Below are 24,754 nucleotides of genomic sequence, written 5' to 3'. Positions count from 1 at the left end.
AATAACTTTAATAAGGGGTCCCATGTTGGATGTAGAATTTGCTTAAAAATAAATAAAGAGGGGCGCCTGGGTGGCTCAGTTGGTTAAGTATCCAACTCTTGATCTTGGCTCAGGTCATGATCTCACAGGTTTGTGAGTTCAAACATTGCCTCTCTGCTGTCAGCACAGACAGAGCCTGCTTCTGATCCTCTTGTCCCCCCCTCCCTTTCTGCCCCTCCCCAAAGCATGTGCATTCTATCAAAAATAAATAAATAAACATTAAAAATAATTTTAATAATAAATATTTGCAAATATTTCAGTTTCTCTATAGAGATAGCAGGCTTTTTAAAAAAACATAATCAAAATGGCATTAACAAGCCCAAAAGTTTAACAATGATTCCTTAATGTTATCAAATATTCAGTCAATATTAAAATTTCCCCATTGACTTAAAAACATTTTTTACAGTTTCTAGAAATCAGGATCCAAATAAGGTCCATTTAGGGCAGAAAACATGAATAGACACTTCTCTAAAGAAGACATCCGGATGGCCAACAGGCACATGAAAAGATGTTCAGCGTCGCTCCTTATCAGGGAAATACAAATCAAAACCACACTCAGGTATCACCTCACGCCAGTCAGAGTGGCCAAAATGAACAAATCAGGAGACTATAGATGCTGGAGAGGATGTGGAGAAACGGGAACCCTCTTGCACTGTTGGTGGGAATGCAAATTGGTGCAGCCGCTCTGGAAAGCAGTGTGGAGGTTCCTCAGAAAATTAAAAATAGACCTACCCTATGACCCAGCAATAGCACTGCTAGGAATTTATCCAAGGGATACAGGAGTACTGATGCATAGGGGCACTTGTACCCCAATGTTCATAGCAGCACTCTCAACAATAGCCAAATTATGGAAAGAGCCTAAATGTCCATCAACTGATGAATGGATAAAGAAATTGTGGTTTATATACACAATGGAGTACTACGTGGCAATGAGAAAAAATGAAATATGGCCTTTTGTAGCAACGTGGATGGAACTGGAGAGTGTGATGCTAAGTGAAATGAGCCATACAGAGAAAGACAGATACCATATGGTTTCACTCTTATGTGGATCCTGAGAAACTTAACAGGAACCCATGGGGGAGGGGGAGGAAAAAAGAAAAAAAAAAAAAGAAAAAAAAAAAGAGGTTAGAGTGGGAGAGAGCCAAAGCATAAGGGACTGTTAAAAACTGAGAACAAACTGAGGGTTGATGGGGGGTGGGAGGGAGGAGAGGGTGGGTGATGGGTATTGAGGAGGGCACCTTTTGGGATGAGCACTGGGTGTTGCATGGAAACCAATTTGACAATAAATTTCATATAAAAAAAACAAATAAGGTCCATTTATTGCAATTGTTGATATTTCTCACCAGATTTTTTAAATAAATTTTTTGTTTTGAAATAATTTCAAACTTAGCAGGAAGTTTCAAGAATAGCACAGAGAACTCCTATGTACTCATCCCTGAGAACCCCCAGTTGTTGCTATACTCCATTTACCTTATCATTTTCTATGTTATATTTATATATAATATTTCTTAAGCATTTAAAAGTAAGTTCCAGACATGATACCTATTATGACTTAATACTTCAGTGTGTATTCCTTAATATAAGGGCATTCTCCTATATTCACAGTGTAAACATTGATACAATGCTACCATCTAATCCATGGACCCCATCCAGATTTTGCCATTTGTCCCAATAATGTCCTTTAGAGGTACAAGAGCCAATCCAGGATCATCGATTGCATTTGGTTGTCTTGTCTTGTCACTTGAGTTTCAGTGTGGACTAGTTCCTCCATTTTTTCTTGTCTTTCATGACATGAACATTTTTGATAAATATATGCCAGTTACCTTGTAGAATGTGCCTCAATTTGGAATTGCCCAGTGTTCCCTTATGTTTAGATTCAGGGCCTGCGTTTGTTTTGGAACACCACAGGATACACTACTGTGTCCTTCATAGTGCACCATATCAAGAGGCACATGATGTTGATTGTCCTACTACTAGTGATGTAACTTTTATCATTTGGTTAGGATGGTGTTTGCCAGATTTCTCTACTGTAAAGCTAACTTATAATTATTGATTAATAAGTAATTAATCAGAACTAAGAACTAATTAATTAGAGTTAATAAATGATTGGAATTATAAACAATTAGAATCAATAAGTAATTATTAGAATTAAATTATAGTGTAGTTAATTGGGATGATTAGTTAGAATGAAATGAGAATATAATTGATATAATAATGTGTAATTAATTAGAATTAAATTAAAATGTATTTTTAAAAGATGTATTATATTTTTAGAGAGAGCATGTGAGCAGGGAGAGGCACAGAGGGGGAGAGAGAGAGAATCTTAAACAGATTCCATGCCCAGCATGGAGCCTGACATGGGGCTCAATCCCATGACCGTGGGATCATGACCTGAGCCAAAATCAAGAGTCAGAAGTTCAGCTGACTGAGCTACCCAGGCACCCCAGAATTAGAATGTATTTTTGTGGGAAGACACTTTGAAGCTAGGTAAAACCCTGTTCTTTAACACATCCCCTGGTTTTTAGTACACTTTGGTTATTCTTGGCCAAATCAAATAATTTATCATTTTGATGGTTGCCAGTTGGTGGTTTTTCTTATAACCATTCTTTGCATATTTATTAGAAGGTGTTGTACTATAAAGAGGAGCTTTTTATTTATTTGTCTGCTCATCTGTTTTTATCAATGTGACCTCATGGATTTCTGTCTCATCCAGTGAGTTATTATCAGTAACTCTCATTTATACTGATACTCAAATTGTCCCAGCTTTGGATAGGAGGAGTCTTTTGCTCCTGTGTCCTTTTGACATTTCCTATCACTCTGGACATTTCCTTACTTTTGGCACAACAAAATGTCCCTGGTTTATCTTGTACTGGACTGTGTGTTTCTCTGATGAGCGCTGGTTCCTTTTAGTAGAAAGTGGTATCTAGAAGCCAAATTCTGAGTGCTGGGTGTGCTTATTGTCATTGGGACATGACTACTTCTAGGCTTTCTATGTGGATAGAGACAGTTTTTTTCCTCATGTTCCCCTTCCATATTTTCAACTTCAGAATCTAACAATAAGAGCTCTGGCTCCCACTATCCTTAATATATTTACTTATTTGCTCAGTTTCCTATATAAAACTACTCTTCCAGCCATGCTGAACAAATCTCCTCTGTTCCTCCACACCCAGTCATACTGGATGAATTTTCTTGACCTTGGTAATGCTGATATTGCTGGTTATGCCAGCCAAACCTCTCTGCCTTAGGGCCTAGCTGCCCTGATGCTCATGGCTGAGCACAGCCTGGGAAAGGAGAAGGAGTTCCCCAGTCTCTTGTGATTTATAGGTTCTCCCCATCTCTTTATTTTTCTCTTGCAATTTATTGGTTGAAAAAACTAGGTCATTTGTTCTGTAGTTTCCCACAGACTGGATTTTTCTGATTTCATCTCCATAATGCTGTTTATGATACCCTTCTATCTCCTTTATTTACTGTAAACTGATGAATAGAAATTCAGAGTAAGTTTCAATTATATTGGCAAAATGATTCATAGATATATTAAAAGGGGACACATGTTGTCTAGTTCTTCCCTCTCTTTCTCACACACACACATACATACACACATACACACCAGCAGTCATTGAGGACAAATTCCTAGACCCATTAGTTCAGTACAGGTTGCAAAATGATAATATTCTATCATTCCTTTTGTAGTTATTAGTGAAAATAATTCTATAAAGAGAAACTTCCCCTCATCTAACCATTTGGTTACCCAATAGTTTAGTTACTATGGAAACAGTAGGAAAAATGCACCATGATTTCCTTTATTCACCAGTTATCAGACAAATGAGTTGGACCTCTAGCATCTCTCCAGGGTCACTAATGACTTATTTTTTAAGCATCATTATGAACTTCTTGACTTGGTGCATTTTGGTGTATTGCAGTTGTTATTCGTGTTCTAATCTTTGAGATATGATTCATATACCATGAATTTAAAGTCTACAACTTAATAATTTTTAATATATTCACCGATATGTGCAACTATCATAGTCAATTTTTGAACATTTTCATTACCTCCCAAAGAAACCCCATACCATTTAGCTATCACTCCCTTACCCATCTCTCCACCCCTGAATCTACCCCCAGTCCTAAGCAACCACTCATATACTTTCTGTCTCTATGTATTTCCCTTTTGTGGACTTTCATACAGATGGAATCATACAGTGCATGGACTTTTGTGACTGGCTTCTTTCACTTAGCACTATGTTCAAGGTTCATCCAAGTTGTAGCATATATCAGTTCTTTGTTCCTTTTTATGGCTGAATAATATTCCATTGTGTGAATATAATTTCACTGTATAACATACCATTTTTTATGTCCATTCATCTACTGATGGATATCTGGGTTATTTCCACCATTTATGTGTAATGCTATTATAAAAGTTTGTGTACAGGTTTTTGTGTGGACGTATGTTTTCATTTCTCTTGGTTATATTTCTCTTGGAAGTGCTGAATCATATGGTAACTATATTTAATAATTCTAAAGTGTTTTTGAGTATATATCTTCAGATAACTTTTTTAGTGGTTCCTCCACACATTTTATATATATATATATATATATATATATATATATATATATATATATATATAATTTATTACATCTGTTGATGTCATTTAATTAGTTTCAATGAAGTATAGAAACTTTACTTCCCTGTAAGTTCCTTTACCTTCCCCTATTAATAGGATAGTGTAGTCTTACATTTTCCTCTATATACATGTAGAATCACATCATACAGTGTTTTAATTTTTGTTTCAGCCATCAAACATAGTTTAAAAACTCAAGAGAAGAAGTATCTATTGTCTTAATCCATATTTTTGTTTATCATGTTCTTTTTTCCTCTTTGATGTTCTAAGATTCCTTCTTTTATCATTTCCTTTATTTCTAGGGAATCTTTCTCTTGCCATTCTTTTAGGGTAGGTCTGCTGGTCTAAAAGAATGTTTTCCTTCATCTGAGAATCGCCTTACCTTTCCATCATTCTTGGAGGATATTTTCAGTGGATTCTGAGTTGACAGTTCTTTACTTTCAGCCCTTGAAAAATGTTGTGGCACTTTACTCTAGCTCAGGAAGAGCTGGTAAGTCTTATTCAGGAGCAAGGAATTTGTCCTGAAGAAAGAGGATATTAGGGCCTCCTGGGTGGCTCAGTTGGTTGAGTGTCTGACTCCTGATTTCAGCTCAGTTCATGATCTCAGCATTTTGGAATCAAGCTCTACATGGAGCTCCGTGCTGGGTGTGGATATGGAGCCTGCTTAGCATTCTCTCTCTCCCTCTATCACTCTCTCTAAAAAAAAAAAAAAAAAAAAAAAAGAAGAAGAAGAAGAAGAAGAAGAAGAAGAAGAAGGAGGAGGAAGAGGAGAAGGAGGAGGAGGAGAAGCAGCAGCAGCAGCAGCAGGAGGAGGAGATGGAGGAGGAAAGAAAAGAAAAGGAAAGAAAAGAAAAAAAAAAAAAAAAGAAAAGAAAGAGGAGATTAGTTGAAGGTTTAAAGAAGCATATTGACAGACTCAGACTGAAGTTTTAGAAAAATGTAGCACGAGTGGACTTTCAGGGGCAAGGCAGAGGCTGATGGAGGAGCTGTGGGTATGTCCTGGTGAGAGATGACCATGGCCCAGTGCAGGGCTGAGCGGGACAGCTTCAGTGAAGGGGATGGATTTGAGAGAGATTGAGGAGGCATGCTGGAGAGGACTTGGAATTCTGCTTGGTGAAGTCCAGGGGTCAGGCTTTTGCCTGACCAACATCACACTTTAAAAGTGCGGTAACTTGGGAAAATATTGTGGTTTGTTGTTATTGCATTGGCAGCAAAAGCGGCATGTTCATCCATTTTCTACCTGATGAGACATTTTAGTCTAAATTTGAGATGTAAAGTATTTGCTTAATATTCTGTGACAGGATTTTCACTTAACATTCTTAGGAACCACCTTATATGTGGCTAGTACATGGTATTCTAACATTTTGGTGGAACCACAAAAAGGGTCTAGTGGTTTTTCAGTGAGTGATGTTCAAGGGTAGGGTGTTACCCTACTGTTCTACCTTAAGAATGTGAGTTTGGCAGGACTTTGGGTGGTTCCAGGGCTGGGTCATCTCCCTGGGTTTATTCCTTTGCTTGTGTAACACTCCTGTATTAATTCACTCAGCTTGCCCACCATCCCTGAGCTCTCACCACGTGTCAGCTCTGACCTGGGCAGGGACAGGATAGGCCACAAGTGTGTTCTCACTTGCAAGTGGCAAATAGAAACAATGACCAGGTAAAGCAAAACATTTTTCTGGATGGATACCCCAGTATTCTGCATGGACAGAGCCCTGTGCTGGTGGCAGAGAAACTCAGTTCCAGCCTGGATTTATTGGTTTACAGTTAAAAAAATTTTTTAAGTTTATTTATTTTGAGAGAGAGAGCAAGCAAACAGGGGAGAGGCAGAGAGACAGGGAGAGAGAATCCCAAGCAGGCTCCACTCTGTCAGCAAAGAGCCTGGTGTGGGCATGAACTCACACACTGTGAGATCATGACCGGAGCTGAAACCAAGAGGCAGATGCTTAACTGACTGAGCCACCCAGGTACCCCTTATTGTTTACCAGTCTTATGGACAGGGAAACATGAGTCACCTTTTCCTGGCCTCCTCCCCTTTCTTGGCTATAAAATGAGGCTAATTCCCTCCTGCAGGGGCCTGCCATTTAGAATATACTTGAAAAATATTTGCTAAACAAATCAATGTCTGCTTTGCCTACTTTATGGGTTCTTGCGAGGATTGAAGGAATCCTGTTTTCTAGCCTCCCATGGAAAGTGAGGTACTACCTAGATGTAAGTTGTATTGATAAGTGTACTGGCCTTTGTAAATCACCATCTGTCATCCTCCATTTGTGTAAACATGCAGCAATGTGAATTTCAGTTACTGGAGAATGGCTCCAAAGTCTCCTTTTTTATTGAAAAAAATTTACATTGGAAATGTGTTTCCTGTAGAATTTGCAGCAGCATTTTTTGAGCATTTCTCAAGGGAAGCTCTAAATGGAAAAGAATGAGGCCAGAAGCAAAGTGAAACGGTGTCAGGTCTCATGGTGACAATCTCATCTGCACAGTCAATGCTTCTGTTTGGCCACTTCTGACAGTTGCCATACTGAGCATTTTCTGGATGGCACCATTTAACCAGCTTTGATGACTTTTTTTCTTAATGTTTACCTGATGAGGGGCTTGATCCCATGAACCATGAGATTATGACCTGAGGTAAAATCAAGAGTTGGGTACTTAACCAACTGAGCCACCCAGGTGCCCCTAACCAGCTTTGATGACTTTTAAGAGTAGAAATGAAGCCTGGGGACAAGTCCATGCACCCCTCTGGGTAAGAGACAGGGCTGCAGGTGAATGGGTGAGACTGGCTTGGTCCCCTTTAGAACCTGCAATGAGCTGCCCACTTAGCAAAGCCTCAGCCTCAGCCTCTGCCTCTGGAACAGGGAGGTCATTCCTGCCTTTCCTATCACATCTTAAGTGGCTAATCCATGTGAGACACCTCTAAGGTAAGTCCTCAGGATGTGGTAGTTAGAATGAATAAGTTGAGCTTTGTTACTTAGATCTGGAAGGATCCTAACAGCATCCCCATGACCTGAGAGATAAAAGAACCGAAATCTGTTTCTCCTGCATGTGTCTTTTGTACGACCTTCTTCACTGTCTTCTCTGCCTTCTGACATCCCTTCTGTGGCCGCTGTCCACCTGTCCTAGCAGAACAACAGAAACACAGCTCTGGATATTTTAAGGAAAAAAAAAAAAGATGTATTTACTGGAAGGATCTTCAGGAACTCACAGACAGGATTCCTGGAAAGGTAGGAGGACAGAGGTCTCAGAGGGGGGGAGGTGAGAACAAGGCAGGCTAGTAGCCAGGTCTATGACCAAAATCATGTCACAAAACTATCCTGGAGAGGACATTGCCACCTGGGCACTGGATGTTGATGCTCCCTAGGCTTTGCTACTTCTGCTGCCCTAGAGAACCAGTTGTTGCTGCCTCCACTGCCAGGAAAGGATTCCCTGCATCTCTGTTCTTTTTAAATGCCATTTTAATGAAGTTTGATATGCATAGAGACAAGTGGTAAATATATATACAGCTCAGGAGATGTTCCCCAAATGAACACATTAGATAGCCGTTGACCCTGCTAAAGAAATAAAACATGACCAGCTCCCCCCACCCCCAGGAGCCTCCCCTTGTCTCCCCTCCACTCATTGCTCCTCAAGGGTAACTGCTACCTTGACTTCTCACCCCAGAGCTTAGGTTTGCCTGTAACTGTGCTTTGTCTAAGTAGACTCACACAATACGTTTTCTTTGTGTCTGACTTCTGCTCAACATTATATTTGAGGTTCTTCCAGGTCGTTTGTGTGGTTCTTATGGATTTATTCTCATTTCTGTATAATACTCTACCATTTGGATAAGCCATGAATTGGATAAGCCACCATTTGCTTATCGATTCTAGTATGGATGGACATGTGGGTTGTTGCAGTTTGGGACTTTTAAGAAGAAGGCTGCAGACACTCCAGCACATGTCTTTGGTAACCACATGCATATATCCCTAATGGGGAGGTCCATAGGAGTGGAATTGCTGGATCATAGTGCACATGTATGTTTATTAATTACTGATGAGGTTGAGCCCTTTTTCATATGTTCATTAGTTATTCAGAGATCCCCTTTTGTGAAGTATCTGTTCAAATCCTTTGCCTATTTTTATTTTTATTTAATGTTTATTTATTTATTTTTGAGAGAGAGGGAGAATACAAGCAGGGGAGGGGCAGAGAGGGGGAGACACAGAATCCAAAGCAGGCTCCAGGCTCTGAGCTGTCAACCCAGAGCTCGACGTGGGGCTTGAACCCATGAACCGCGAGATCATACCTGAGCCAAAGTCAGATGCTTAACTGACTGAGCCACCCAGGTGCCCCTCTTTTGCCTATTTTTAAATTGGGTTGTTGGCTATACATTTTGCATCTCTGGATCCAGATTTTAAAATCTTTGCAAATGCATGGGATGAGCCTATGGGTGCCTTGGTTGCTAGAGATCCCAAACAGCACACATCAAACCTTATTTGCAGTCTTGGATATTCATTCTGCGATGTTGTAGCCTCTAGGAAGGTGCCTTGGCCAGGACTCAGCTGCACATACCAGAAATGAGTCTGGCTAGTGTTAGCTGAAAGGCTATGCTGCCAGGGGTGAGGTAGCTTCCTAGTTGCTGGGAAGGCTGGAAAAGCAGCTGGAAGCTGAAAGTCAGGAGTATTGAGGGTCCCCAGACTCTCACTAGCTCTGCTGGTAGGCGGCTGCTGCTGCAGGGAGCCACGGAATCAGGAAGCCGATGGCAACAAAATCCTGCTCCCTCTGTCACAGTTCCTGCCACCACAATGAATAACTTTTCTCCTGCTCAGTTCCATCCTAACTTGCTTCTGCAGTTAATACGTGTCATGTCATTGATGGAACCTGAATCCTTGGAATCTTTGCTGCGGGTCATTTTGGGTGCTCCAACCTCAATGGTATAGGAAAAGGGGAAAGCTCTGAGCTGCGATGGGTGGTTTGGGGGCAGGGCTGTTCTAGGGAAAAAAGAGCCATATGGGTGCTGTGGTGACTGAGTGTTCTCAGTGGAGATTGGGGGTGGGGGTGGGGGTTGAAATGCAGTCCCATGATCGATATGTAGACATAAACCAGCTCAGCTGTATGGGAACTTCCAAAGGGCCCTTCCTGCACTCATCTGTTCAGCCATCATGTTTAGTGTCCTAGGGATGCAGTAATAAAACACCATAAACTGGGTGGCTAAAGACAGCAGAAATTTACTGCCTCACATTTCCAGAGGCTAGAAGTCTAAAATCAAAGGGCTAGCAGCACTGTACTCTCTCTGAAGGCTGTAGGGGAGGTTCTCTTCCAGGCCTGGCTAGCTTCTGATGTTTGCCGGTAATCCTTGGTGCTCCTTGGCTTGTAGATGCATCATTCCCATCTCTACTGCCCTCTGTGCCTCTGTCTCTCTCTCTTCTTCTTATAAGGACACCAGTCATACTGGATTAGGGCCCACCCTAATGACCTCATCTTAACTTGATTATATCTTCAAAGACCATATTTCCTAATAAGGTCATATTTGCAGGTACTAGGGGTTAGGACTTCACAACATCTTCCTGGGGGGTACAGTTTAACTCAATACTCATCGTCAAGCCCGGCCATGTGTAGACCCTCTCCTTTGGCTGTCCTAGATCCCTGGGCTTTCCCAGAGCCACATGCCTCCACATCGCTGCTCTGGGTTGGCCTGGTCCTCCTCCTAGCCTTTGCCTGGGCAGAGTCCCCTCATTGTTTGAAATTCTGCTCCAGTGTATGTACCTCCTTGATCCATCTGGAAAGGAAAGTGTCATTCTGTCTCCTGAGCTCCCACTACTGGCGACTTATCCTTCCATTTTGAGTTTGTTTTTAAAGCAAACTGTTTATTAACAATGGCTATATGGGGCGCCTGGGTGGCTCAGCCGGTTGAGCGTCCGACTTCAGCTCAGGTCACGATCTCGCGGTCTGTGAGTTCAAGCCCCGCGTCGGGCTCTGGGCTGATGGCTCAGAGCCTGGAGCCTGCTTCCATTCTGTGTCTCCCCCTCTCTCTGCCCCTCCCCCGTTCATGCTCTGTCTCTCTCTGTCTCAAAAATAAATAAAACGTTAAACAAATTAAAAAAAAAAACAATGGCTATGTATGTAGCATACAACATACTGTATGTGTGTACCATACATGCAGAAAAGTAGGTAAATTATAAGGACACAACTCAATGAATTTTCATAAAGTAAATGCTCCTTTTATTTTGAGTTTATTTTCCTCTGCCTATTAAATAGCAGTTTACCATTTACAGGTCTGTCTCTTTCACAAGATGGAATGTTCTTTGAGGCCTGAAAATGTGTTTCATTTATCTTTATATTTACCCTCTCTCCAGTTTCTAGCACAATTCCTTTATATAGTAGCCCATAGGAAGTACTTGCTGAATTTGGATTTGGAAGATTAGAGCGGAATTTGCCGGGTGAATCAGACTCAGCTTGAGCTAGCAATTGAATGAAAGTCATACACAAGGATAAGTGCTTTGCTCCAAATTAGTAGCTTTTGTCTTTCTGTGTGTCTGGATTCAAATTTGTTGCTTATCAATTTTCTTCCTGCCTATGGACAATTTTTATGAAGGTCCTCTAGACAACAGAGCCAAGGCAAGGATAAAAGGGCTGACACTCTGAGAGATGCGGTCCCAGGGTGGTGAGGCAGAAACAGGAAGTGGAAGGATGGATGTCCCATCACAGTGAGCTGCAGAGAGACAGCAGGTCTGGCACACGGACTTCTCCAGAAGATATGCAAGGAGAAAACACACCTCTGAGAAGTCTGCAGAAGGAAGAATGGAGGTGGAATTTATCTGCCCCCTTTGCTTCCACCTCCTGTCTCCCACTGTGGCATTTCATGAAAGTCCAGAAGCGGAAGGACAATTGGGCAAGGCTGAGGTACCGACCGAGAGAGACAGAGAAGGAGGTGGTCGAGGGAATCTGAGAAGGTGCATAAGGTTTGTGTCCAATATGCTTCACACCTTGCGCTACTCAGGTCCTCTTGTGCCCTCCCATGGTGTCAGCTTTCCTACTACGATGTGGGGACATCCATTCTCTTGAGAGAATGAAGACATCTTTACCCCTTCCTTGGAGGTGCAAATCCAATCAATGACAGAGTCCCCTTCCTGGTGGCTAACTGAGGTTGCCCGGAAAACTGAAGTAAGAAGGCTATGAAACAAGTTCATTTGCTGCTGCTATGTCTGGTCCCAATGCTGTAATTGATATTCATCATCTTCCTCCCCCCCACCCATTCTAGATCTTCTTCATTCTCTGCTAGCACTTTGGCTGGTCTGTGACATTTGTCCTGAGGGGTTTGAGTTCCTTGTTGCCTTGCCCATTAATAACCATTACCAGACATAAAAGTATTAAGAGAGTCTCTGGGGGAATCCCTTCAGCTCTATTCCAGACATTCCTCTCCCATCCCCATATGTACCACTAACCTAAATCTTCATGGAAGTTGGTATTAGCGACCCAGTAGTATTGTCACTCCCTTCTTGGTCTGTTGGTCACTGTCAGGAGGAGCAGAAAGTGGCCAGGGGGTAGCATCAGCTTCCGATTTAATGGAAGCCTTATTGTGTTGTGTTTCCCCTTTCCCTGGAAGTAGAACCTCTAACCCAGCTTAGCCCAGCTGATGAGAAGCATAGACTCTGCTAGGGGTCACTATGTGTAACAGTGAACAGGGCCACTCCTGGACCCATCTTCTGTAATTATACAGGTCATCCAGATATCAGTTGTCAGTTCAGGGCATATACTTCATCCTGGGGGATTGATGCTCAAGCCCATAGACATCTCCTCAGTAGGTGCCCCAGCTGAGCCTTCACTAGGCCATTCCATTCTTCTGTCAGGTTGGCTGCTCCCGGGTGGCAGCAGGGTTCACAGTAAGATAGGCGAACTCCAATCAGGAGTTATTGGTTCACTTCCTTAGTTGAAGTGGGTGACTTAATCTGAGGCTGTGTCCTATGAGAATCTAGGCAGGCATATGAGGATTTGATAACTATGGACTATAGGGCTGCTGGAGGCAACCCTGTTACCAGAAAACACATGGATTCCAGTAAGGACAAATTGCTCAGTCTCCCCTCCCCCTGCCCCACCAAATGAAAGCGGTTTGATCTAGTTGATGGATGTCTTATTCTTCCCAAAGACTGGGTTATGCCATGAAGGTTGTGTCAGTCCCTCCTGCTGACAGGTTGGACACTCAGCGAGACAAACATTGGTGATGTGGAGGCAAAAAGGTAAAGGTAAGGGAAAGATACAAAGTGATGCAATACTTTAATAGGTTGGCTATGACCTCACAGCAGACTGCAAGGGTCATAGGAGCTACTCGTTCTCTGGGCTCATGGACTTCTCCAAAAGGTTTTCAAGCATAAAACATACTTTGGAGAGGTCCACTGAGGGAAGAATGAGGAGTATTTATCTGTCTGCTTCCCATCTATTTCCCACTTCCCACTGGTCATTGTTCAGCCTGTGAGGTGAAAACCTTTCTAAACTAGTGGATTGCAAAAATCTAGCCTCTTGATGGCCACTCAAGAAGCCAGATCCCACACTCTGAGATTCAGCATCCTTCCAAGCTCAGAAATGGAGGAGTGTCCCAAGCCACATGGGGTTCCAAGAGATAATAAAGGAGGTGGTAAGGGGTCTCTGAGCTGGTGCACAAGGTTTATATCCAATACAGGTGGGTAGTCACTAGCCAAAATGCTACATTAACTATTACAGCTTAGTTAATGCTTAGGAAGTCCTATATAAACTATTACGGGCTTCCAAGTTCTGATAGCTGATGTCATATTCTTATCTGTGGCAAGGACACTGGCCATCAGAACAGCTGAATATTATTTGGTTGAGAGTCAGTGTGACTCACTTAGAAGAATGTTAGTTATGGTAGCCTCTCTTACAGTTAAGTTTACTGCAGGTGTTCCATATTTTGTCTCTACTTATTCTAAATACTTAAAACATTCACTGAATGTAAAGTAATGCCACAAAACATATTCTTTTAAAAACTGGCAGAAGATACTTGATCATGTGTGCTGGATATGAGCTCTCATATAACTGGCAAACCCTATCACATGGCCTGGTTTGTCTTGAGGCACTAAATATGCCTAGGGCTCAATGAGAATAGATGGTTCTGGGTTGTTGCACACCTCCAAACCTCTCCTTCCAGGGTGGGTAGGATAGGAATTGCCACTGCAGCTTGCAGACCCAAGTCCACAGTGTGCCATGAGTGGGACTTTAACCTTTCCACCATCTGGACTGTTGGGTGGCCCTGGAAGGTTGACTCTCATAGGAGAAGTTACCTCAGCCAGAACTTACAATGGGAGAAACAAAAACTTATATACAACATGGGTAGGTGCACCACTCCCAAAAAACAACCTGAATTTTATGATATGACTCTGAATTTTGGACCCTTTGTGACTTACTTTGAAGGCATTGAAATCTTAAAAACTGAGTAACAGGACAAAAAATATCACTTTGGCTACTAGTGGAAAATGGATTGACCACAAAACATCTAAATGAAAGAAAAAAGAACAGAGTTAAATTCCAAGACAAGTAAATATATTGGACCTTGATGATTTTAATGGACCTTTAATTCCTAAATTCCCATGTGTTGCTACATAATTTCTTCCAATAATGCAGAAAAATAAAACGAAAAATCAATCTCCCCTCAAATCTTTTAATGAAAAGTAACTCTAGTTACAAAGAGTTAAGGTTAAATTTAGATGTGGATGCTGGGTGACTGGTAAAGCTTATCTGCTTATATTTTCATTTTCTGAAATTCCCTGTTACTTTTTCATGTCTACTTGTTCTTGTTTCATTTTTACCAGCTTTGTTTCACAAATTATTTCTCTTTTATTGATATTATTCCTTCATCTTTAGAATATTAAACCTATTTACATTCATTTTTAAAATATTGTTCTGATACATCCATTTTGTCTGAAGTGATTCATCTGCTGAGCATTTGACTTTGTTGGCTTCTTTGTTAGCATTGATTTTCTTCATTGATTTTAAAGTTTGGTTTCCAGTTTGTCTTGAGTGGGGAGTTTCTCTTTCCCTCCCTGAGCCTTACCCACAACTTTACTTTTTGTCTAGTGATTTTTAAAAATGTTTTACTTAAGGGGCACCTGGTTGGCTCAGTTCGTTAAGCATCTGACTTTGGCTCAAGTCATGATCTTGTGGCTGATGGTTTGAGCCCCAGGTCAGGCTCTGTGCTGACAGCTCAGAGCCTGGGGCCTGCTTCAGAATCTGTGTCTCCTTCTCTCTCCACCCCTCCTCTGCTCATGCTCTGTCTCTCAAAAATGAATAAACCTTACAAAAAATCTTAAGTTTTGTTTGTTTGTTTATTTATTTATTTAAATGTTTATTTATTTTTGAGAGAGAGTGCAAACTGGGGAAGGTTGGAGAAAGAGGGGAACAGAGGATCTGAAGAGGGCTCCATGTTGACATCAGTGAGCCCAATGTGGGGCTCGAACTCACAAACTGTAAGATCATGACCTGAACCAAAGTCAGATGCTCAACTGACTGAGCCACACAGGCAACTCTCTAGTGATTTTCAAAGTTCCTGCACCTCACTCTGGAGAGCCCAGTCCAGAGCTAGTCTTTATAATAGGGACTTAGGGCTTCTGTTCTTCAGTAACATTGGGAACATATCCCACCCACCCTGTCACTGAGCCTGACAGCAAGTGAGTTCAGGTTCTGGCCACAAGACTTCATTTCAGCTATGACTCTGGGAAGAGTGTGATGGCAGCATTAAAATTTTTATTTTTAATTTTGAAATAACTTATACTGTGGTTTGGAGAGTTTCCAGAGTTTTCATGGTGAACATGTGGAGATATGGGGACAGTGGCATGCTCAGAGAGTATGGAAACTCTACACTCTTTTCCTATTTATCTCTTCCATCTGGCTATTCCTGTGTTGTGTACTTTTAAAATAAACTGGTGATCTACAAAGAAGAAAGAGGAGGAGGAGAAGGAAGAAGAAGAAAGAAGAAAGAAAAAAGAAGGAAGAATGAAGGAAGGAAGGAAGGAAGAGGAGGAGGAGAAGGAAAAGGAGGAGGAGGAAGAGGAGGAGGAGGAAGAGGAGGAAGAGGAGGAGGAGGAGTCTTATAGAAAAGTTCAAGTATCCATCATCTAGCTTCCCCTAATGTTAATATCTTATCTCAGCAAAGTACAATTATCAAAACCAGAAAATTAACATGATATAATACTATTAACTAAACCTCCAGCTTTATTCATATTTCACAAGTTTTTCTCTAATGTCTTTTTCTATCTTGTAATCCAATCTAGAATCCTACATTGCATTTAGTGAGTTTCTATATCTGTGATCACATCTACTTTTATTAAAGAAGATCTGTCCCTTCCCCCCATTTATTTATCCCTTCAACTATTTGCTTATATCAGCATGAACTCAAGGGTATTTATTTTAGTTGATGGGTTGTAATTCAATACAATAGCCACTGGATAACTTCCAGCCCACTCTGATACCACGCAGTGGCCTGGCTTCCATATCCCATCTCATACCAGGTACTTCTATTCCCCGTTTTCCATAGGAATTTCTGTAACTCTTGGCCACCTCTGCTTCTTTCCTAACATTAGGCCTAGGAGGCCCACTGTCTTAGTTTTGAGATAAAAGTTTAAATCCTAACATAACCCACAAGGTATTGCATCTGGCCCCTATGTAATTTTCTAGCTTCACCTTTTTCTCATTCACTCTGTTGCTCTCAATGCTCTTACTACACAGAAACTTTTCTTCTTTTTTGAAACCTGTAAAGTTCACCTTGCCTTATGTTCTTTGCCCTTTCTGTTCCCCCTGCCTAGAATGGTCACCACCTCTCCGCCTTCTTTTTGAGCTGAGCCATAGTGGCCTTTTTGGTTAGTTACTGTATTGTTTAACACGTGAACAGCCTCTAGCCAAAAAGTCCTTGAATCAAAAAGGGCAGGCTTCCAACAGGTATGCTCATCTTTGCCAGTTTTGTTAATTAGAAGGAGTTTTCTTCAAGTAGAACATGTCAGCACCTAGGAGCGGGACTTTTCCTCAAGTATAAATTATGTCATCTTCTCTAAGGAATGTAGCCAAAGCAGGAGGGAATTGGAAAGGCATAAGCTGTTCACATAAAAGCTGAATGTCTTGTTGAGTGTCAAGTCATTTGACTTTAGAACTGGTAGAAGAATCAAGAAAATAACATGAGGAACAGCCAGCATCAAAGGGCAGCAGAATTTGCCAAATGAGCTTCTGCCACTGGCTGTGTTACATGCTGACCACCAATTGCTCTTCCTTTTCCAATACTCTCTGTGAAAAGAGATTTGGTATGTTGTGAGGGTTCCAAATTTCCTTTAAGTATGTGAAGGACTAGGTTAGGTAGATCCAGTCATGATAGTTGGATCTGTTTTTAGACATTGGTCACAGTTGGAAATGGCCTGCACTTCAGTCACTTCCATTTCCCCTTACTTTGGTACCATTAGCTCCATAATCTTATAACCAGCAAAGGTTATAAGGTCATGTCCATCATGAGGCAGCACTGTGTTAGTCCCGCCATTGCCTTCTTCCCATTTGTTGTGGGGCCAGAAGAGTGTGGTGGTATCCTTGCTCTGTGGATCTCTGTTCCTAGGTCACTCCTGGCAGGGTGTGCCTCCAAATCCACCCTCTGGGGTTCTGGGTCTCTAATCTCAGTTTCAGTGGTATTTGCCATCCTGCTCCAGCTCTGTGGTTCTGAGACTTAGTGGAAGGAGGCTGGGTTGGAGTTAGTGGTCTATCCTGCCTCACAGGTCTCTAGACAGTCACCCTTCTCCATTTCCTCATGTCTGCAAGGGCTTAACCCACAGCCAGCACGCCCTGCAGTTGGCACTAATGTGGGCCCTCCTCCCTTTGCTATCTCCCCACTGAGCGCCCCTCAGCCAAGCCCCTACCTGTCAATCCCATCAGGCATTATCTCCCTGCTCTGACTCCAGGGACTCTCTCAGTTCTAAGGATCTGAGGTTCTGAGGATTTGCCTTGAGCAGTCTAGAGGTATTGAGTTTGGGAGCCTCACCCCATACCTTCTCTTGCATCCTACAGAAATCAGGGTGAAATGGCCCACACCTGTCGTGGCACCATCAACCTGTCCACCGCGCACTTTGACACGGAGGACTCTTGCAGTATCGTGCTGACCAGTGGGGCAAGGACCTACCACCTCAAGGCCAGCTCGGAGGTAGAGCGGCAGCAGTGGATCACCGCCCTGGAGCTGGCCAAGGCCAAGGCTGTCTGCATGATGAGCAGCCACTCAGGTAGTGAGCACTTGGTGAGCGGGTATACATTCAGTGTCATGGATCCAGAGAGACTGGGACTTGAAAGTGTTTGGGGGGTGGTGGTGACCAGGAGACCCAGGCTAGTCCAGACCAACCCTGGAAGGTTGGGATATGTGTTTACCCTTCCCATTCAGCTCTGTGTGTCCTCAGCAATGAGACACTTAGGTGGTCAAGGTTGGGTGGACAGGTCTTGGGATAGAAATATTTGTGATGAGGAGGGCTGTGTGTATCTTTCTTTGGGCAAGTATGGTTCCTAGATTTTAACAGAACCTTCAGATGCTGTAGTGAGTGAGATCCAGAAGCAGCAGCAGAGGTGGGAGTCCAGGATCATGTACCTGTGCCGTGGGCCAGACTTTTTCCCAGGCCTATTATGGAGATTGAAAGCTATTTAGCCAGAGCTGTTGTCTTTGCTGAGGTGGTAGACCAGCTCAGATATCCTGAGCAAGACATTTAATTGTTTAATACCTGCATTTATTTTTTTAATATGTCATGTCTTTATGTGATTCATAAACCAGAAGTTTCAAAAGCACATGCAGTGACACTTGCCCTTGACTCTTGTTCCCAGCCAACCACCCTATTATCCCTCCCAGAGGCAACCAGAGCTACCTTGTGTCTTTTACATATTTATTAAAATTGGTACTTATTTTAAAATAAATGCAGTCTTCCACCTTTCTTTCTTTCCACTTAGCAATATATCTTGGAATTTCTTCCCTATCAGTACATAAAAATCTTCCTCCTTGTTTTTACAGCAGTATAGTACTTTGTTGTATGGATATATCATAGTTTATTTAACCCAAAACCTGTTGATGAACATTTAGGTTGTTTATTTTGCTATGACATGTTGCACTGCAATGAGTAATCTTGCATTTTGTTTCACATTCGTAAAAGTATAAATGAAGTATACATTCTAGAAAGTAGGGTTGCTGAGTTAATAGCACTGTGCCTTTGTAATTCTGAGAGATTGTCAAGCTAACTTCCATAGGGGTTGTAATATCAGATGACTGTAGCAGTGTGTGAGAATGTCTGCCTCCCATAGCCGTGTCCACCCAGAGTGATAGCAAATGTTTCTGATGGGTGAAAACTAGGTCCACACACACTCGGGGAGGAGATATTGGGAAGCTGTAACTCTTCTGAAGTTAAAGCAAAATGGCGTGTGTTTTCTCAGACCTATGTGGGGTTCTTTTAGGAAGGCAGGGCTCCATGTGAGAACAAATCACAGCCTCTCCGCTCCAGGATTATCTCACAGGCTGGTTGGGGAGACATTGAGTCCTATGGAAGGAGCTCTAGAACAAAACAGGATGAGAGGGACTGGTAATGTCAGTCACCATGCCCCATACCTGGTCTATTGTATTGGGGTCTCCCCCAGCACTAGCTTCTCAGTGCACGTTGATGGTCATTTAATATCATCCTGACCTTCTCTTTTGGTCTCACATATTTGGAGCATGGATTCCCCCTTACCCCCAGTGATTTTTCCTTGGGATCATCACTCATGTGACTCTGGTGTGTCAACAGTGATGCTGAATTTGACACAGGATCCCCAAGATACCACTCCATTTCTCAGTGAAGGAGGGTTTTGGAGCCATTTCAGGCATGGGCTGTGCTGGGACCCCCAGTAGGACCTGTGCTTTCTGTTTGGAGGTCTATGGAAAGCCACTGTGGTGGATGACATGGTGGGTGGTGTGGCTGGTGGTGTGGATGACATGGCTCAAGACACCCATTGGCTAAGTGTAGGAGCACTGATGGTCATGGAAGAATGAGTTTCCTCTTTCTAGCTTCTCGTGAGTAAAATAAAATGAAATAATTAAAATGATTGTTTCATAAATTCAGCAAAGTCGCAGGATACAAAATTAATGTACAGAAATCAGTTGCATTCTTATACAGTAATAATGAAGCAGCAGAAAGACAAATAAAGAAACTGATCCCATTCACAATTGCACCAAGAATCATAAAATACCTAGGAATAAATCTAACCCAAGATATAAAGGATCTGTATGCTGAAAACTATAGAAAGCTTATGAAGGAAATTGAAGAAGATACAAAGAAATGGAAAAACATTCCGTGCTCATGGATTGGAAGAATAAATATTGTTAAAATGTCAACACTACCCAAAGCAATCTACATATTCAATGCAATCCCAATCAAAATTGCACCAGCATTCTTCTTGAAGCTAGAACAAGCAATCCTAAAATTTGTATGGAACCACAAAAGACCCCAAATAGCCAAAGTAATATTGAAGAAGACCAAAGCAGGAGGCATCACAATCCCAGACTTTAGCCTCTACTACAAAGCTGTAATCATCAAGACAGCATGGCATTGGCACAAAAACAGACAGATAGACCAATGCAATAGAATAGAGACTCCAGAACTGGACCCACAAAAGTATGGCCAAATAATCTTTGACAAAGCAGGAAAGAATATCCAATGGAAAAAAAGACAGTCTCTTTAACAAATGGTGCTGGGATAACTGGACAGCAACATGCAGAAGAATGAAACTAGACCACTTTCTTACACCATTCACAAAAATAAACTCAAAATGGATGAAGGACCTGAATGTGAGACAGGAAACCATCAAAACCATAGAGGAGAAAGCAGGAAAAAACCTCTCTGACCTCAGCCGTAGCAATTTCTTACTTGACACATCCCCAAAGGCAAGGGAATTAAAAGCAAAAATGAACTATTGGGACCTCATGAAGATAAAAAGCTTCTGCACTGCAAAGGAAACAATGAGCAAAACTAAAAGGCAACTGATGGAATGGGAAAAGATATATGCAAATGACATATTGGACAAAGGGCTAGTTTCCAAAATCTATAAAGAACTCACCAAACTCCACACCTGAAAAAAAAAAAATAATCCAGTGAAGAAATGGGCAGAAAACATGAATAGACACTTCTCTAAAGAAGACATCCAGATGGCCAACAGGCACATGAAAAGATGTTCAATGTCACTCCTCATCAGGGTAATACAAATGAAAACCACACTGAGATATCACCTCATGTCAGTCAGAGTGGCTAAAATGAATAAATCAGGAGACTATAGATGCTGGAGAGGATGTGGAGAAATGGGAACTCTCTTGCACTGTTGGTGGGAATGCAAACTGGTGCAGCCGCTCTGGAAAACAGTGTAGAGGTTCCTCAAAAAATTAAAAATAGATCTACCCTATGATCCAGCAATAGCACTTCTAGGAATTTACCCAAGGGATACAAGAGTGCTGATGCATAGGGGCACTTGTACCCCAATATTTATAGCAGCACTTTCAACAATAGCCCAATTATGGAAAGAACCTAAATGTCCATCAACTGATGAATGGATGAAGAAGTTGTGGTTTATATATACAATGGAATACTACTTGGCAATGAGAAAGAATGAAATGTGGCCTTTTGTGGCAATGTGGATGGAACTGGAGAGTGTGATGCTAAGTGAAATAAGTCATACAGAGAAAGACAGATACCATATGTTTTCACTTTTATGTGGATCCTGAGAAACTTAACGGAAGACCATGGGGGAGAAGAAGGGGGGGAAATTTACAGAGGGAGGGAGGCAAACCATAAGAGACTCTTAAAAACAGAATAAACTGAGGGTTGATGGGGGGTGGGAGGGAGGGGAAAGTGGGTGATGGGTATTGGGGAGGGCACCTGTTGGGATGAGCACTGGGTGTTGTATGGAAACCAATTTGACGAATAAACTTCGTATTAAAAAAAAAAGAAAAAAAATAGTTGAATCATATTCTAGGAACCTTCTGAAAATAACGTAGCAGGTAGTATTTATTGGATTCATCATTCTGGAACAATTTTCCTGGGACAGCCAATGGACAGAGTTTCTTCTGCACCTGGGGTGGAAGTACTTGTTAACTCAGCTGGGAAGTGCTAGTAATTTCTAAGCCTGGACTTCCTCTAAGAGGGTTGGGACCCCTGAGGGAGTTGCCTCAGGCTCACCTTCCTTTGTTTCCTACCCCTTAGGCATGGTCAGGGGCTGGAGACATAGCACATGTCTTGTGTTCCCAAGGGGTTAGCCTCCTGGGTAGGAACATAGGGCAAACATTCAGGTACAATTCAAGGTAGCACTTGCTATGTGTTAATGAGAAATGGTAGGATTCCTCTCCTTTTTGGTGTTTTGAAACATAAATGAACTAACGCATGTGAAGGTGAAGACTTCAAAAAGGTACTGTGCTTTTATAAAAAGGTTGGGGTTACCTGATTATTTCTTGAGAAAGAGTTCTTATGGTGGCATCTCTGCAAGGCAATATCTTTCTCCCACAGTTCTCAGGCTGATGTTAAAGAGTTGTGGTTTGCAACTTTTCACATGGGGTCAGATTCAGGTAACCCCAAATAAGGGAAGACAGCCTAGTGTGGTTCTCCTTGACTCTGGCTCATAGCTACCAGCTGGGTCAAGGGCATAGATGGTGCTCCAGATGGACCCCCTTCAGGTCATCCCAAGGCCTATCTGTCCCTTCCTAGGCTATGGACTATCAGGAAGCCTACTCTCTAGCTTTTCTGCCACCCCTCACAACCCCAGTCCAGGCACCATCCCCTCTTACCTGAATGTCTGAAAACCTCCTCACTGTCTTCCTGCTTTCAGTCAGTTCCCCAAACAGCAGGCAAAATGATATGTTAAAAAGTGGGAATCTGATCATATCACTGCATTACTTACACCTCTTGAGTGCTATAAACCAACTAGACTTAACAAACATATACAGAACACTCACCCAACAACAGTGGGACACACATACTCTTCTCAAGTGCATGTAGAAAGTTCTCCATGATACACTAAATGTTAGGCCACAAAACAAGTCTCAATAAGTTTAAGAAGATTGAAATCATACAAAGTATTTTTTCTAACCACAGTGAAATGAAACTAGAAATCAATTACAGAAGAAAATTAAAAAATATGTAGATATTAAATAACACACTCTTGAACAACCCTTGATTCAAAGATGAAATCACAAGGGAAATTAAAAAAATACTTTGAGAAGAATGAAAATGAAAACACAACATGCCATAATTTATGGGATACAGCAAAAGCAGTACTCAGAGGGAAATTTATTGCTATAAAATATACATTTAAAAAGACAGAAAATCTCAAATCAGTAATCAAGCTTTACATCTTACATTTTAAGGAAGACCAAACTAAACCCAAAACTAGTAGAAGGAAGGAAACAACAAATATCAGAATTGAGATAAATGAAATAGAGAATAGAAAAATAATAAAAAAAAATCAATGAAACTAAAAGTTGCTTCTTTAAGGTGATCAACAAAGTTGGCAAACCTTCCACTAGACTGACTAGGAAAAAAAGAGAGAAGACTCAAATTACTAAAATCAGAAATGAAAGTGAGGACATTACTGCTGACATTACAGAAATAAAAGGGATTATAAAACAATACTATGAACAATTGTACACCAATAAATTAGACTACATAGATGAAATGGACAAATTCCTAGAAACACACAAGTTACTAAACCAACTAAAGAAGAAATAGAAAATCTTAGCAATTCTGTAATAAGAGATTGAATCAGTCCTCAAAAGTCTCCCAACAAAGAAAAGCCCAGGACTAGATGGTTTCACTGATGAATTCTACTAAACATTTAAAGAAGAATTAATACCAGTCTTTCTCAAACTCTTCCAAAAAAATTAAGGGGAGGGAAACACTTTCTAACTTATTCTGTGAGTCTGCCCCTATACCAAAGCCAAACAAAGGCATCACAAGAAAGGAAAACTATAGACCATTATCCCTTATGAATATAGATTCAACATCTCAACCCCTCAACTCCTCAACACAATACTGGCAAACAAAATCCAACAGCATATCAAAAGGATTATACACCATGACCATGTGGGATTTATCCCAGGAATTACAAGGGCAGTTCAACATAAGAAACCAATCAATATAGTATACTTCACTGATTGAAGGAAAAAATCCTCACTTATGTGATCATCTCAATTGATGTAGGAAAAGGATTTGACAAAATCTAACACCCTTTCTTGATAAAAACATCAGCAAATATGATGAAGGCCATTTATGAAAAACCCACAGCTGGCTTCATATTCAATGGTAAAAAACTGAAGTTTTCCCCTAAGATGAGGAACAAGACAAGGATCCCCATTTTCACCATGGCTATTCAACATTGTACTTGAAGTTCTAGACAAGAAAAGGAAACAAAAGGAAAAATTGGAAAAGAAGAAGTAAAACTTTCTATTGGCACATAGATGATACAATTCTACATATAGACAGTGCCAAAGAATCCACAAAAAAAACCCTATGAGAGCTAATAAACAAATTCAGCAAAGCTGCAGGGCACAAGATCAACAAATATCACTTATATTTCTATATACCCACAATGAACAATCCAAAAAAAAGAGATTAAGAAAACAATTTCCTTTAAGCATCATCACAAATAAATTCTGAAGAGCAAATTTAACCAAGAATATGAAATTTCACTGAAAACTTAAAAAATTTTTAAATTAAAAAAATTACTGAAAGAAATTAATGAAAACCTAAATAAATGGAAAGACATCTGTGTTTATGGATTGGAAGACTTAATATTACTAAGACAACAATACAACCCAAAACAATGTATAGATTCAGTATAATCCATATCAAAATTACAATGACCTTTTTTCTTAGAGGTAGAAAAAAATATTCCAGGGAACCCAAAGTAGTCAAAACAATCTTGGAAAGGAAGACAAAGTTAAGAGAACTCTTTTCAACATCAAAACTTACTATAAAGCTAGTTTACTATAAATCAAAACAGTATGGTACTGACCTAAGGACAGACATACAGATGAATGAAATAAAATTAAGAGTCTAGAAATAAACTATACATCTATGATCAATGAATTTTCAGCGAGGGTA

At 41.1% G+C, this 24,754-nt stretch overlaps 1 protein-coding gene across 2 annotated transcripts in view; it reads left to right on the top strand.

Annotated features, from left to right (window-relative positions):
• The window catches only part of OSBP2 (oxysterol binding protein 2), a 180,683-nt gene that overhangs the window by 16,640 nt on the left and 139,289 nt on the right, over positions 1-24,754 (top strand). For both annotated transcript variants that reach the window (XM_045458323.1, XM_045458322.1), the window contains exon 2: positions 17,676-17,884. In XM_045458323.1, coding sequence (XP_045314279.1) covers positions 17,676-17,884 — 209 coding nt within the window. The remainder of the gene's footprint in view (positions 1-17,675; positions 17,885-24,754) is intronic.

This window comes from Leopardus geoffroyi, chromosome D3, assembly GCF_018350155.1.
Source record: "Leopardus geoffroyi isolate Oge1 chromosome D3, O.geoffroyi_Oge1_pat1.0, whole genome shotgun sequence".
Classification (NCBI taxonomy): domain Eukaryota; kingdom Metazoa; phylum Chordata; class Mammalia; order Carnivora; family Felidae; genus Leopardus; species Leopardus geoffroyi.
The sequence above is the reverse complement of the archived record's forward strand: the minus strand, read 5'-3'. Positions and strand labels throughout refer to the sequence as shown.